Genomic DNA, 15,945 nt, shown 5'->3' on the forward strand with positions numbered 1-15,945 from the left:
CCTCTTACCTGACAAATCTAAACTTTCTTATCAGAGTTTAACATTTAAACAGCATTTCTGATTAGCCTTTTGTTAGTATGGCAAAAGCATTTGTATTTTCTGGAAATAACATTTAATCATGAAGAAAATTATGGCAGAAATCTGTATAAACAGTGAGAAGATTCTAGACTTTTCAGACAGCCCAGGATTTTGAAAGGCTTGTGCTTTGGCTGGAGCCCAGGAGAGGAAGTGTCTGCATCTGCTGCATTCTAGAAGCCTTCCCAAAGAGTTACTGTAAAGCAGCCAAGAGAGCAGTGTATTTCACTACTGTGTGGTTCTGGAAGTATCTGGAAGCTTGTGGCAAACTTGAGGGAGAAGAATGTCGGTTTCTGTGGTGATCTATTTTTTATTGAGATTCAAGAAGGGGAAAGGGTTTTTGTTTTTTGTTTTTGTTTTTTGTTTGTTTGTTTTGGTGGAGTATGGAGCTTTCCAATGTGGACTTGAACCTGTTGGGTTAAGTGAAGTCACTTGGAAAGAGTCAGAAGTGCCTGCTCAAAGAGGGATAGGGAGACAAGAAGATGAACCAATGGGAGCCTGTTACTGGGCAAGAGGTACTATAATAGTAACTTACTCTTCTGTAAGGTAGTAAGGAGGACTTAAAAATCCATGTATGTGATGGTGAAGGAGGAGGAAGAGAGTGTTATCAGGACATTTGGGAAAGAAGGGTAAAATCTTTCTGATGGTTAGTTGATATTTGCACCTGCAGAGAAGAATTTGTTCTAGAAAAGTCAGTGCTACCAGGGACAAAGAAAAAAGACAGAAGGGCTTTGCTGCCAACTTAGAAAAAAAATCCATAGCAGTGTACTAGGCTAAGAATTTTTACAAAGAACATAGTAGTTAGAAAAACCTCAACACTAGGTCGTTTGAGAGAAATTACTAGCCTAAATCGACAGGGCTATTTATTCTTTTTGGATTCTGTACAACTTTTTAAAAAATAACAGCTTTATTGAGATATAATTCCTGTACCATACAGTTCACGCATTTAATGGTCATGATTCAGTGGTTTTCAGTACTGTTACTGTGTTCTTCAACCATCAGTCACCACAGTCAATTTTAGGATGTTTTCATCACCCCAAAAATCTATAACTTTTTTTTGAGTAGGTTCCATGCCCAGCGTGGAGCCCAACACAGGTCTTGAACTCATGACCCTGAGGTCAGATCTGAGTTGAGATCAAAAGTCAAACGCTTAACCAACTGAGCCACCCAGATTCCCTGAAATGTACAACTTTTATAATTGAACTTATTTTAAAATTGAAAGCCATGTAGGGAAAACATGGAACAAGTTAGGAATTTAAAGGATAAATCGGTGGCACTGAAAACTATTTTTTCCCTTTAAAACATATTCTAACATTTCAGAATGAATTTTGGTAATATTTAAATTAGGTTACTTTATTTTTTATATATTTTTTTAAGATTTTATTTATTATTTATTTGACAGAGAGAGACACAGTGAGAGAAGGAACACAAGCAGGAGGAGTGGGAGAGGGAGAAGCAGGCTTCCTGCCGAGCAGGGAGCCCGATGCGGGGCTCGATCTCAGAACCCTGGGATCATGACCTGAGCCTAAGGCAGACGCTTAACCGACTGAGCCACCCAGGCACCCCCAAATTAAGTTACTTTAATGAAGTAGTATATTTTTATGGGAAATTCATAGTTTAGATGTAGATAACAGAAAACTTATTTTTCAGGCTATATGGAAGAGTTACTATCTAATCACTCTAATTATAGTAGTAACTAAGGAGAAAACAAACTTGGGTTGAATTTTTAAGCATAAATTATCAGGTGGTAACAAACCTTTATATTTTTCTTTAACATGAAATATAAAGTGAGTATTTATATGAAAAATAAGATAGTAGGTCTTATTAATTAAATTATTAAATCAACGTATAAGAATTAACAGTCTATGGGCAACCTTTGTGTCTGACTTACATTTTGTTTATAGGAAAAATCGGTTAGGAACTTTTGCTACCCTACTTTTTGTTGTTGTTATAATGGCCATATTTCTCTTGTAGGTGTGTGAACCTGAAAAATTAAGTCCTCCAAGATGATCTGGTGTATTTTAATTGTAGGGACTCTACTTCCCCAGTCTTTGGCCCATCCAGGCTTTTTTACTTCAATTGGTAAGTCTTACTATTTTTTGGTTTGTATTGATCTTGCATTTAAAATTTTCCATTTTTTTAGTGTTTTTTTTTTTTAAGATTTTATTTATTTATTTGACAGAGAGAGATATAGCGAGAGAAGGAACACAAGCACGGGGAGTGGGAGAGGGAGAAGCAGGCTTCCTGCCGAGCAGGGAGCCCGATGTGGGGCTTGATCCCAGGACTCTGGGACCATGACCTGAGCTGAAGGCAGGCGCTTAATGACTGAGCTACCCAGGCGCCCTTAGTGGTTTTTTTTTTTTTTTAAGATTTTATTTATTTGACAGAGAGAGAAAATTGAATAAGTAAGGGGAGTGGCAAGGGAGAGGGAGATGAGCAAAGGAGAGGGAGAAGCAGGCTCCCTCTTCAGCAGGGAGCCCGATGCGGCTCAATCCCGGGACCCTGGTATCATGATCTGAGCTGAAGGCAGATGCTTAACAGACTGAGCCACCTAGGCACCCCATTTTTTAGTGTTTTTATTTATTTATTTAATTAATTTTATTTTTTTAAAGATTTTATTTATTTGAGAGAGAGAGAGAATGAGAGACAGAGAGCGCAAGAGGGAAGAGGGTCAGAGGGAGAAGCAGACCCCCCACTGAGCAGGGAGCCGGATGTGGGACTCGATCCCGGGACTCCAGGATCATGACCTGAGCCAAAGGCAGTCGCTTAACCGACTGAGCCACCCAGGCGCCCTTTTTTAGTGTTTTTAAATCAGTAAAAACAAATACAATATATTCCCAGAGACTGAAGCATTGATTTGGTTCCTTCCCCTCTACAACTCTCTTTTTAAAATTTAATTAAAAATTTTTTTTCTGATTACAAAAGCAGCACATTTTCAGGTTAGAACTTAAGAAAATTTAGAAAAGCATACCAAGAAAATTCTTTGTTAATGAGTCTACTCAGCAAATAATTTAATAGTCTTTTTTAATGCACAGATATAAATAATACATTGCACATTATTTCATAACCTGCTTTTTTCATTTAAGAATCTACCATGAACACAAGTTGTTTTTTTCTATGGCATAATTTAAAAAAATCTTTGAAAGTATTACTAAAATAGCATATGGTTAAAGAAGAAACAAACAAAAATACATAGAATGTAAGACTTCCACATGTCCTCTTTCCCCCAGAAATACTTTTCATGTTTGATATGTATCCTTTTATATTTTCCTATATGCACACTTCATCTGCCTTAAATGAGATGTTTTCCTTCATGCTGTTAACTAGTTTTACCCTTGTGTGATAGTAGTGCTAACTAAAACACAAGTATTATATTTATGACATCGAATTTTAGGATATAAAATGATGAGTCTTATCGCATTATATATAACTAAACATGGATGATTTGAATTTCATTTTTGAAGTGTATCTTTTGTTAGTGTGGTTTTAGTTTATTGAATACAAAATTAATTCTAATTAGTCTCAAGAACAAAAAAAGATGAGAGCAGAGGTAGGGAAGAAGAAAAAGTAGTGTTGTTTTGTAATTTAAAAATAAATTTTTAGATCAGTTTGCCAGTATGGTCCAATTTGCAAAATGAAGTAGCTTGAAAATTAGAACTGGAACACAGTTGGCTTTGTTTATCTAGTTAAAAAAGAAAAAAGAAGAAAGATGTTTTCTCCAACATATCTGTGTCTAATACCAGTTAAATCTTCTCAAAGAATGAAGCATTCTTGGTTATTTTTAAATTATTCTAAAATACTTGTGTTGACCAATGTAGATATTTGATAACCTTCCCTTCTCCTTCTAGGTCAGATGACTGATTTGATCCATACTGAGAAAGATCTGGTGACTTCTCTGAAAGACTATATTAAGGCAGAAGAGGATAAATTAGAACAAATAAAAAAGTAAGCAAAGTGTTCTACTTACTATGATTCTGACTCCACCTGGATGTTTTCGTTCTAGAGCTAAAACATTCTTTGAGTGGAAATGGAAACCACCTGTCTTAAAAGTTGGCTGAAATGGCTAAAATAGGAGCACAGAAAACAAGAGTTAGGCCTGGGCCAAGAGTTTAGGTAAAGGAACATTGATTGAGATAAGGATATAAATGGGTATGGGTCTTGACTGACAATTTCCAAAAATGGTTGTTAATATCTTCTGTCTTCCTCTAACCTTCCTAATCAAGTCATCTTCTAGAGCAGTTTTCCAGTTCTGTTTATCCTTCACTCCTGTGGTTCCATTCTAGAGATTACAGTGATAAGTATTGTTAAATTATTAATTGATACAGTTTTTCCTTACCTGCTAATTTATTTATTTATTTATTTATTTATTTAAGATTTTATTTATTTATTTGAGAGAGAGAGAATGAGAGATAGAGAGCACGGGAGGGAAGAGGGCCAGAGGGAGAAGCAGACTCCCTGCTGAGCAGGGAGCCCGATGTGGGACTCGATCCCGGGACTGCAGGATCATGACCTGAGCCGAAGGCAATTGCTTAACCAACTGAGCCACCCAGGCGCCCTGCTAATTTATTTTTAACTGACTCAGGCTCAGAGTTAATCCTGATGTGAGAATTCCTGCCTTTTGTTTAGTGAATAGCTGAATATTCAGGGTTTTTTTGTTTGTTTTAAAATATAGTTTTTAGGTACCGAATGTAAAATTTTGGTATAAGTTTGATTTAAATGAAGATGTACCTCAATTTCGATTGGGCTAATTTGTACATTATAATAATCAATTATTTGGCTCTAAGGACCTGTGGGGAGATGAATTTTTAGACCCTTAGTAGAGGTATCCAATCACACCTTTTCTAAGATAGGTTCCATTTACTGTAACCATTTGAGAGAAACAAAACTAAAAGAAAAGGACTTGTTATATTTTTATTTTACCAAGCTAGATTTTACCCATAACAGTCTTGCTTTTTAAAAAAAAAATTAATTTTTTTTTTTAAAGATTTTATTTATTTGACAGAGACACAGCGAGAGAGGGAACACAAGCAGGGTGAGTGGGAGAGGGAGAAGCAGGCTTCTGGCAGAGCAGGGAGCCCGATGCAGGGCTTGATCCCGGGACCCTGGGATCATGACCTGAGCCGAAGGCAGACGCTTAACAACTGAGCCACTCAGGCGCTCCTAAAAAAAAGCCATAATTTTTAAAAAAGAGTTTTTGAATATAGTTTTTACTCAAAAACCTCTAATCTAGTCTTTTTTCTTTTTCTGAGTGCTTTATTAAATTGTATTCTTCCTTAAGTGTATGTGTGCTCCATTTATGTGTCTTATGTGTATAGATGGGCAGAGAAGTTAGATCGACTAACCAGCACAGCGACAAAAGATCCAGAAGGCTTTGTTGGGCACCCCGTAAATGCATTCAAATTAATGAAACGTCTGAACACTGAATGGAGTGAGTTGGAGAATCTGGTCCTTAAGGATATGTCAGATGGTAAGACTAAGGAGCCAAAAAAAATAAGACAATACTGCTGCCACGTTTGGAAATGCCAATACTAATAAATTCATTTCCCAGAACATCAAGTGTTCAGTGTTGTAATAACTAAATTGTTGCAGGGGTGTGTTTGGTTTGACTGGAGTTAGTCTAGATCCTGAATTCCTCGATTTAAAAGAAAAACTGGAAACAAAAATAGCTTTAGTGTAAAAAAAGAAAAAAAGTAATTTCTGTTGTTGGTGACTAGCATTGGTACTTTTTGCTTTGAAATTTATAAAAGTGAATCAATTATTTGGCATATAGCTTCATTTCTGAGAGTGATCCTTTCCATTTTAGGATTACCTTCAGATTTCAAAAATTTATGGATAAATCTCTATCTTCTCATCAATTGTTAATGTATTGGGAATGGTACTATAAGGAAAAGTGTTAGCTGTGTTCTACGTAGTATTTTGAATCTTAGACTTCTTTTACTTAGACCGTAAATTTAAAAACTAAGACTGCAAACAGTAACAATGAAGGTCTTTCTAATTAAAACAAAATTGTATTTGGAGAATTGAGGTGTTTTAGATATTTTAGTAACAGACACAGAATACTAAGTCTGGAGTCTAAGAACTAGAGGGAATATGCTTAGATACAATATTTGTTCAGTGACTGAAGGTGGAATGAAAAAAAGCAAGAAAGGGAGAGAATTGAGTTAACTATGTAAATGAAAATACTCCAAGGCTGCTTATGAGTGTTTCTGGGCAGTAAACTATTATGCATAGGACAGGAAGCCTTGAGAAAAATCAAGGCAAGCACTTGTGAAAACTTCACTGTGAGAGGGAAATACCAGTGATTATTTGCTCTCTTATACAGCACCATGAGAACATTTTTAAAGTCCTGTGTGTGTGTGCACACACACACACATAAACATTTATTTATTAACTTAATTTAAAAAAATTCTCGAGTAATGATCTTTATGACCTAAATTCTTTTATAAGGTAAACCTTGAGACTTTGACGTTTTAATCTGTGGTAGTCATCCCATAGTGCTATAATACATGTATTTTTCCTCTTCTTTATTGAATTATATTTAAGCAACTTCTTGGATTTTATTTGGGGTCATAAAAAAATCTGTAAAACTTGTAAAATTCCTTGTGGACATTGTGACTAAGAGTTGGTCTTAAAACTAAAGAATATGCTTGATATGAACTTTAGCCCTCTCCTAGCTACTTGTTCATTTGTACATTTTCATTAACATAAAAATGCCTGGCCTTTTGCTGAGCAAAATACAGTTGATTTTAAGTAAATAAGAGGGGAGGGAAGTTTCATACCTAACTTTTATTTGCAAATGATGAACCTTATATGATTAAAATTTTAAATAACTTTTTGTTTTTGTTTTTTTGGTTCCTTAAGGAGTATTTAGCATCTGTTCTTAGGGGTTATATAATTTATCAGTAATTAGTTTGTTAGTTTGGTTTTTGCTATATTTTATATAAAACTTTTTAAAATTAAGATTAGATTTTATATAGAGCAAATCTTGATCACTATATTCAGTAATTTAACAGATCTAAATATATTTTAATAAATGAGCTCACTTGATAATCTTAAATATATAATTAATCTCTTTCCACCTCAAAGGATTCCATCAAACTTTATATATTTACATACTTATATAATGTGTGACACATGGAAGAAGAAAATAGAACTTTCTTTAAGCGCATATATTTTATTTACCATCTGTTACCTTAAAGTATAATTGGTTGCCAGTGGATGTCATTTTCAAATCTATAAATCCATTCATTTTTCAAGCTTAGTGGAGGCTATATTGTGTAACTAGAAACTCAGTTATCATGTTGATCTTTACCTAATATGATATGATTTATGCAGTGACTTCAGATTACTTAAGTGACATTAGGATTTGGGAAGTTTGCGTAGATTAGAGGCATTTCAAGTCTTAGTGTATTTAGTTTTTTTCTTGTAGAAATAAATGTAGAACTTTCATGGTATGGTAGAAAATTATAATAAAATCAATTGAAAAATCCTTATAAACACTGTATATTGCAAATTGGAAGTCTGTGAGGTTCTAGAGTCTTTCTTTTTCTTTCTTTTTTTTTTCTTTTCTTTTTTTTTAAATTTCAAGGCTTTATCTCTAACCTAACCATTCAGAGACAGTACTTCCCTAATGATGAAGATCAGGTTGGGGCAGCGAAAGCTCTGTTGCGTCTCCAGGACACCTACAATTTGGATACAGACACCATCTCAAAGGGTAATCTCCCAGGTAAGAATTCTTGTAGTATATAAAACATTTATTACCTAGTTTTATTCAGTTCATTAGAACGTTAATCTAAAAGAAAACTTTTGTATTTTAGGACTTTTAACATTAGTTTATTTCATAGTCTTTGAGGACAAAACAACACTCTCTTTCCCTAGGACTTAATAGTTGTGGATAAGTTTATAGCTTGTTACTGTGAAAGCTTAATATTATAGGGACTTAATTTTAGGCATTTTTTTTTAAAGATTTTATTTATTTATTTGACAGATAGAGAGCACAAGTAGGCAGAGTGGCAGGCAGAGGGAGAGGGAGAAGCAGGCTCTCCGCTGAGCAGGGAGCCAGACATGGGGCTTGATCCCAGGACCCCAGGATCATGACTTGAGCCAAGGGTAGCCGCTTAACCGACTGAGCCACCCAGGTGCCCCAATTTTAGGCATTTTTAACCTGGAAAAAGAAACAATCAATTTTCCTCTTTTTTTTTTTTTTTTTAGAACATCCAATGTTTGTATGTAAAGTTATAAAGGAATTGATAATCAAAGTTTATATGTTCAATAATTTAAAAACCAAGACATATTGGGTGTACACAGATTTTTAAAGTGTTCTGTAATATGGAACATCCTGCTTTATGACCTATTTTTGGCAAAACCTTTTATTTAGGTTGTAGCAGTTTTCATGATAATTTGCTTTAAAAATCTTTTACTGTACAAAAAGTATATAACAAAATTTACCATCTTAATCACTTTTAAATGTGTGGTTTAGTGGCACCAAGTACATTCACACTGTTATGCACCCATCACCAGCATCCATCCCCGTAACTCTTCTCATCTTGTAAAACTAAAACTGTACCCATTAAACAGTAACTCCCCATCCCCTACTTTCCCCAGCCCCATCATTTTGCTTTGTGTCTATGATTTTGACTATTCTAAGTACCTCATATAAGTGGAATCATACAGTATTTGTTATTTTGTGATGAGTTTATTTCACTTAGCATAATGCTCTCAGGGGTCATCCACATTGTAGAAAATGTCAGAATTTCCTTACTTTTTAAGGCTGAATAGTAATGTGTCATGTATGTGTGTGTGTGTGTGTGTGTGTGTGTGTGTGTGTGTATGTGTATTGCTTATCCTTTCATCCATCAATATTTTGCTTATCCTTTCATCCAACAGGACACTTGAGTTGGTTCCATGTGTTAGCTAGTGTGAACAGTGCTGTGTGAACAGGGTTGTGCAAATATCTCTTCAAGACCCTGCCTCCCATTCTTTAGGTATATACACAGAAGTGTAATTGCTGAATCATATGGTAATTCTATTTTTAGATTTTTGGGGAACTGCTATACTATTTTCCATAGTAGATACACTATTTTACATTCCCACCAACAGTGCAGAAGGGTTCCAAATTCTCCACCTCCTCTCCAATACTTGTTATTGTCTCCTTTTTTTTTTAAAGATTTATTTATTTATTTGCGAGGGGGAGAGAGTGAGGGAGCACAAGAAGGGGGAGGGTCAGACGGAGAAGCAGGCTCCCCACTGAGCAGGGGGCGTGATGTGGGACTCTATCCTGGGGCTCTGGGATCATGACCTGAGCTGAAGGTAGTTGCTTAACCAGTTGAGCTACCCAGGCACCCTGTTTCCTTTTTTGATAGTAGCCATCCTAATGGGTGTGGGGTGGTATCTCATTGTAGCTTTGCATTTCCCTCAGTATCTGATGTTGAGCATCTTTTCATGTGCTTAGCTGCTATCCGTATTTCTTTTTTGGAGAAATGTTTATTGAAGTCTTTTGTCCACTTTAATTAGTTTTTTTTGTTGTTGTTTTAGGAGTTGTCTACATATGCTGGATATTAATCCCTTATGAGATACATGATTTGCAAATATTTTCTCCCATTCTGTGGGTTGCCTTTTTACTCTATTGATAATGTCTTTTGATGCACGAAATTTTAAATTTTTCATGAGGTCCAATTTATTTTTTCTTTTTTGCCTGTGCATTTAGGGTCAAATACAATAAATTGTTGCCTCCTCCAACGTCGTGAAGCTTTTCTCCTATGTTTTCTTCCTATGAGTTTTATTGTTTCAGGTCCTTTATCCATTTTGAGATAATTTTTACAGATAGTGTTAGGTTAAGGGTCCAACTTCATTTTTTTTTTGCATGTGGATATCCAGTTTTTCCAGCACTGTTTGTTGAAAAGACTGTTGTCTCCCCATTGACTGGTCTTTGCACCCTTGTCAAAAAGTATGACCATATATGTGAGGGTTTATTTCTGGGCCCTTTATTCTATTCCATTGATCTTTATGTCATATTAATACCACACTGTTCTGATGACTGTAGCTTTTTTTTTTTTTAAGATTTTATTTATTAGAGAGCATGAGCAGGGGGGAGGGGCAGAGGGAGAGACAGACTCTCTGCTGAGCAGAAAGGCGGAAGCAGGACTTCATACCAGGACCCTGAGAGCATGACCTGAGCCAAAGGCAGAGGAAGGCAGGCACTTAATGGGCTGAGCCACCCAGGCGCCCCTGATGACTGTAGCTTTGTAGTAAGTTTTGAAATCTAGAAGTTTGAGTTCTCCAGTTTTATTCTTTTTCAAGATTGTTTTGACTATCCCTTGAGATTACATATGAATTTTAGGATAGGTTTTTCTATTTCTGCAAAGAATGACATTGGGATTTTGATAGGGATTGTATTGAATCTGTAGATCAGTTTGGGTAGTATTGCTATTTTAATAGTATTAAGTTTTCCAATCCATGAACATGGGATGTGTTTCCATTTTTTTATGTCTTCTTTTATTTCACCAGTGTTTTGTGGTTTTCATTGTTTAAGTCTTTCACCTCCTTGGTTAAGTTAATTCCTAAGTATTTTATTCTTAGAATTGTTTTAGTGGGGATGCCTGGGTGGCTTAGTCAGTTAAAATGTCTGCCTTAGGCTTAGGTCATGATCCCAGGGTCCTGGGATCAAGCCCTAGATCGGGCTCCCTGCTCAGTGGGGAGTCAGCTTCTCCTTCTGCCCCTCCCCTCCTGTTCTCTCTCTGTCTCTCTTTCTCTCAAATAAGTAAATAAAATCTTCAAAAAAAAATTGTTTTAGTAGTTTTCAGATTATTCATTGTTAGTATATAATGATGCAGCTGAGTTTTGTGTGTTGACTGCTGCTACTTTGCTGAATTTATTAGCTATAACAGTTTTTGTGTGTGTGTGTGTGTGTGTGTAGTCTTTAGGGCTTTCTGCACAGAAGATGATAATATAATCTGCAAAGAGAGATCGTTTTACTTTTTTTCCAATTTGGCTGCCTTATATTACTTTTTCTTGCCTAATTGTTCTGGCTAGAGCTTCCATACTAAGTTGAGTAGAAGTAGTGAAAGTGGGCATCCTTTTGTTCTTGATCTTAAAGTCTTTCACCATTGCATATATTTGCTGTAGATTTTTCAAGTATATCTTTTTTATGTTTAGCTAGTTTCTTTTTACTCTTAGTTTGTTCAGTGTTTTTTATTGTGAAAAAGTGTTGAATTTTGTCAAATACATTTTCTGCATCAGTTGAGATGATCATGTGTTTTTTTCCCTTTATTCTGTTAATGTGGTGTATTACATTGATCAGTTTTCATATGTTGAGACATCCTTGCTTTCCAGGAATAAATTCCACTTGGTTATGGTGTATAATCCTTTTAATATGCTGCTGAATTCTGTTTGCCAGTACTTGAGGATTTTTCATCAATATTTGTAAGGGATATTGGTCTGTAGTTTTCTTGTAGAGTCTTTGGTTTTGGTGTAATGGTAATGCTGGCCTCGTAGAATGAAATAGGAAGCATTCCCTCCTCTACAGGTTTTTGTAAAAGTTTAAGAAGGATTGGTATTAGTTCTTTAAATGTTTGGTAGAATTCTCCAGTGAAGCCATCAGGTCCAGGGCTTTTCTTTGTCAGGAGACTTGATTACCGAATTAGTCTCCTTACTAGTTAGTTATAGGTCTATTCCGATTTTCTGTTTCTTTCTTAGTCTCGTTAGGCTTTTTGTTCCTAGGAATTTACCCATTTCATCTAGGTTATCCAGTTTGCTGGTGTACATTTTTCATACTACTCTCTTGTAATCCTTTGTATTTTTGTAGAATCAGTAGTAATATCCCTTCTTTCATTTTTGATTTTAGTAATTTGAATCTTCTCTTTTTTTCTTAGTCCATGTAGCTAAAGGATTATCAATTTTCTTGATCTTTTCTAGGACCAACTTTTGGGTTCATAAATTCTATTTTTTTATATTCTACTTAATTTACTTCTAATATTTCCTTTTTTCTGCTAGCTTTGGGTTTAGCTCTTGTTTTTCTAGTTTCTAAAGTTGTAAAGTTAGGTTGTTGACTTGAGATCCTTATAGCTTTTTTTTTTTTTTTTAAAGATTTTATTTATTTATTTGACAGAGAGAGACACAGCGAGAGAGGGAACACAAGCAGGGGGAGTGGGAGAGGGAGAAGGAGGCGCCCCACTGAGCAGGGAGCCCGATGCGGGGCCCGATCCCAGGACCCCAGGATCATGACCTGAGCCGAAGGCAGATGCTTAACGACTGAGCCACCCAGGCGCCCCTCCTTATAGCTTTTTAATGTAAGCTTTTACATTACATCCCTTTCCACTGCTTTCACTGTGTCCTATAAGTTTTGGTATTTTGTGTGTTTGTTTTCATTTGTTATAAAGTATTTTCTAATGTTCTCTGTGATTTCTTTTTTGTTCCATTGGTTGTTTAAGAGTGTGTTGTTTCATTTCCACAAATTTTAAAATTTGCTAGTTTTACTTGTGTTACTGATGCTTGACTTCACGCAATATTTTACTTCTGCTATCTCTCACTTTTTCTGTGAGTATATGGCTTACTGTCATTACTATCTCTTTGTCATTATTAGCTGGAGAAATATGTTACCTGATTTCCTCAGGAAGAATATACAGTGGGATGAGTTACTTGTTAGGATGTTTTCTTGCTCATTTCTCTTTATTTGGGGTGACTATCAAGTGGCAATGCTAACCACGGTACAACAATATTAAATAAAATTTCCATTAAGTTGGTACATAATTCCATCATTTTCTGTTTCTACTAATATACATTATAACAGTTCTGATAAGATCATAACCTTATCTTTAAAAATTGGTTTCTGGTATGGAACATCAATTCATTTAATAGATATTGATTATATATATGTACCAACCATTCTGTTAGGTTCTAGAGATACAATAATGAATAAGACCAATACAGCTCTTGCCCTTAGAGTACTTATAGTCTTATGATATAGTATGATGAACACCTGGGTGAGGATAATTTAAGATACCATGAGAGCATGGTATCTTAATTCTGTACTTGATAAGAGGCATAACGTAAGACTTCCTGGAAGACACAACATTAAAAAAATTTGGGATATAATAGATAAGGAATTAACCAGGAAAATGTAGAAAAAAGTGGGCATGAGAAAAGTATTCCAGAGAGAATGTGTATAAAAGCTAGAGAGGAAAGAGTGTATTATTTCAGATATCTTAACAAGTAGTTTGTTCAAGAGGTGAGTGTATGAGCGGTGGGAATGGGGGTTTGGTTTTGTGAGTAGTGAGAGATGAGGCTAGATAGGTTAAGCAGAAGCCATCTTTTGAAGGGTATTGTAAGACATGTGGAGGAGTTTGAAATCCTCTGAGTGCAGTAAGGAACCATTGAAAATTTTAAATAGGGAAGTTATATGATTTTCATTTTAGGAGTATCATTCTGACTGCAGAATGGAGATTGGATTGAGATCTGGGGGTAGGGACAAAGCATTCAGGGAGGAGGTTGTTATAAAAATTTAAGAGATGATAGTGGTAGCTAGTAGGTATGGAGAGAAGTGGGTAGGTTATCAAGCTGCTTAGGAGGTGTAATGGTAGAATTTGATGTGGACTTGATATGAGTTTTTGGCTTGAACAGCTATATGGGTTCCATTCAGCAAAATTAACACAAAAGAAGCAGGTTTGTTGTGTATGGGGATAATAAATTTCATTTGGTTTACTATATTTCTTTTTGTTTAAAACTTTATTATCTTTCCATCAAAATGGCATTGAATATTATTTAACCCTGAATTTGCTGTGTTTAGTCTTGGAAATTCATTGGGTTCCCTGAACACTTTGCCTTTAATCTAGAAATCAGTTGGTAAGACTTTCATAGAGAATGGCTGAAAATAAGACACACTGAGAATATGTGCAATTGTCATAATTTTTAAAGATTTTATTCATTTATTTGTCAGAGAGATGGGGAGAGAGAGAGAGCACAGCAGGGGGAGCAGAGGCGGAGGGAGAAGCAGGCTCCCTGCTGAGCAAGGAGTGGGGTGTGGGACTCGATCCCAGGACCCTGGGACCATGACCTGAGCCGAAGGCAGATACTTAACTGACTGAGCCACCCAGGCATCCTTGTGTAATTATTTTTCATTAGGACAATATTTATCCTTTCTCAGGCACTTTTTCTCCCTTTATTGACTTTTCTTCCTCTTCAAGTCACTGTTTTGCATTCAGTTCTTACTGAATTTTCCTTTCATGCAAATTCCTTATAAGTAGAGTCCCTCAAATTTTCGGGTGCCTGGGTGGCTCAGTTGGTTGGGCGACTGCCTTTGGCTCGGGTCGTGATCCTGGAGTCCCGGGATCGAGTCCCGCATCGGGCTCCCTGCTCGGCGGGGAGTCTGCTTTTCCCTCCGACCTTCCTCCTTCTCATGCTCTCTCTCTACCATTCTCTCTCTCTCTCTCAATAAATAAGTAAAAATCTTAAAAAAAAAAAGAGTCCCTCAAATTTTCTAAGCATATCATGTCCTTAAGCGGTCAAAATAACAATCATGGAACACTACATCAAAAACTAATGATGTAATCCATGGTGATTAATATAACATAATAAAATAAAATAAAAAAAAAACACTAGAGTGAAATAATACAGTTTTTATGCTTTTCTTGTTCTCTAAACCTTTTTCTGTTACAATAAAAACTCCCAAATGTGTTTGAAGGCCTCTTGTGCACCTTTCCTTCCTTTCTCAAGGTAATGACTATTCTGAACTGATTGTATTCATCTGTCTTTTTATACTTTACTACATATATTGTTGTGTTTTAAAATTTTAAATTATCTGTGTATCTTTCTGCAACCTTTTTCATTCAATTTTTTGAGTAAATTCATCTAACTGCTGTATGGCATTATATGACAGAATTGATTTATTTATTCTTTTATGCATGGATAGGCATTTTGGTTATCTCCAATTTTTTGCTATGTCAAACAAGATTTCAGTAAACATCCTTGTTTTTTTTTTAATTTATTTTTAAAGATTTTATTTATTTATTTGACAGAGACACAGCAGAGAGAGGGAACACAAGCAGGGGGAGTGGGAGAGGGACAGGCAGCCCCATGACCTGAGCCGAAGGCAGACGCTTAATGACTCAGCCACCTAGGCACCCCAGTAAACATCCTTGTTGTGTATTCTTTTGCTCATGTAGTGTCATGCAAATGTTTCCTTAGGGTATAAGAAGTCAGGCTATATGTTTCTTCAGCTTTACCAAATGTGGCCAGATTGTTCTGCAGAGTGGATGCACGAATTTATACTGTTACCAGTAATGTATGAAGAGTTCCCTTCTTTTTTTTGAAGATTTTATATATAGAGAGAGAGTGTACAAGCAGGGGGAGTGTCAGGCAGAGGGAGAGGAGGAAGCAGGCTCCCTGTTGAACAGGGAGCCTGAAGTGGAGCTTGATCCCAGCACCCTGAGATCATGACCTGAGCTGAAGGCAGACCCTTAACTTACTGAGCCACTACAGTCTTTGTTTTAAAGTCTAGTTTATCCAATATAAGTATTGCTACCCCGGCTTTCTTTTGACATCCATTTACAAGATATCTCATTCTCCACCACATTCAAAGTAATTATCCATGACATGTATTTATTGCCATTTTATTACCTGTTTTGTCATTGTATCTGAAGATTTTCTCTGATCCTTTCTTTCTCTCTCATGGTTTTCTTTAGTGATATATTTGGATTTCTTTTTCTTTATTTTTTGCATATTAGTGGTTTCTGGTTACCATTAGGTTTGTATATAACCTCTTCTGCATATAGCAGTCTTATATTAAGTTGATGGTCATTTAAGTTCAAACCTCTTCTTTACTCCTCTCGTCCCCATGTTTTGGGTATATGGTGTCATGTTTTATATGCTTTTATT

General features: G+C 35.8%; 1 protein-coding gene across 3 annotated transcripts in view; it reads left to right on the plus strand.

Moving 5' to 3' along the window:
- P4HA1 (prolyl 4-hydroxylase subunit alpha 1) overlaps nucleotides 1–15,945 on the plus strand; it is a 92,834-nt gene that overhangs the window by 23,802 nt on the left and 53,087 nt on the right. For all 3 annotated transcript variants that reach the window (XM_088019765.1, XM_028109718.2, XM_028109717.2), the window contains exons 2-5: nucleotides 2,050–2,157; nucleotides 3,924–4,020; nucleotides 5,391–5,542; nucleotides 7,664–7,801. In XM_088019765.1, the coding sequence (XP_087875891.1) occupies nucleotides 2,082–2,157; nucleotides 3,924–4,020; nucleotides 5,391–5,542; nucleotides 7,664–7,801 (463 nt within the window). In that variant the 5' untranslated portion in view covers nucleotides 2,050–2,081. The remainder of the gene's footprint in view (nucleotides 1–2,049; nucleotides 2,158–3,923; nucleotides 4,021–5,390; nucleotides 5,543–7,663; nucleotides 7,802–15,945) is intronic.

The sequence above is a fragment of the Eumetopias jubatus genome, unplaced genomic scaffold, assembly GCF_037043125.1.
Source record: "Eumetopias jubatus isolate StellerSeaLion01/CBP00866 unplaced genomic scaffold, mEumJub1_p1.0 scaffold_17, whole genome shotgun sequence".
Classification (NCBI taxonomy): domain Eukaryota; kingdom Metazoa; phylum Chordata; class Mammalia; order Carnivora; family Otariidae; genus Eumetopias; species Eumetopias jubatus.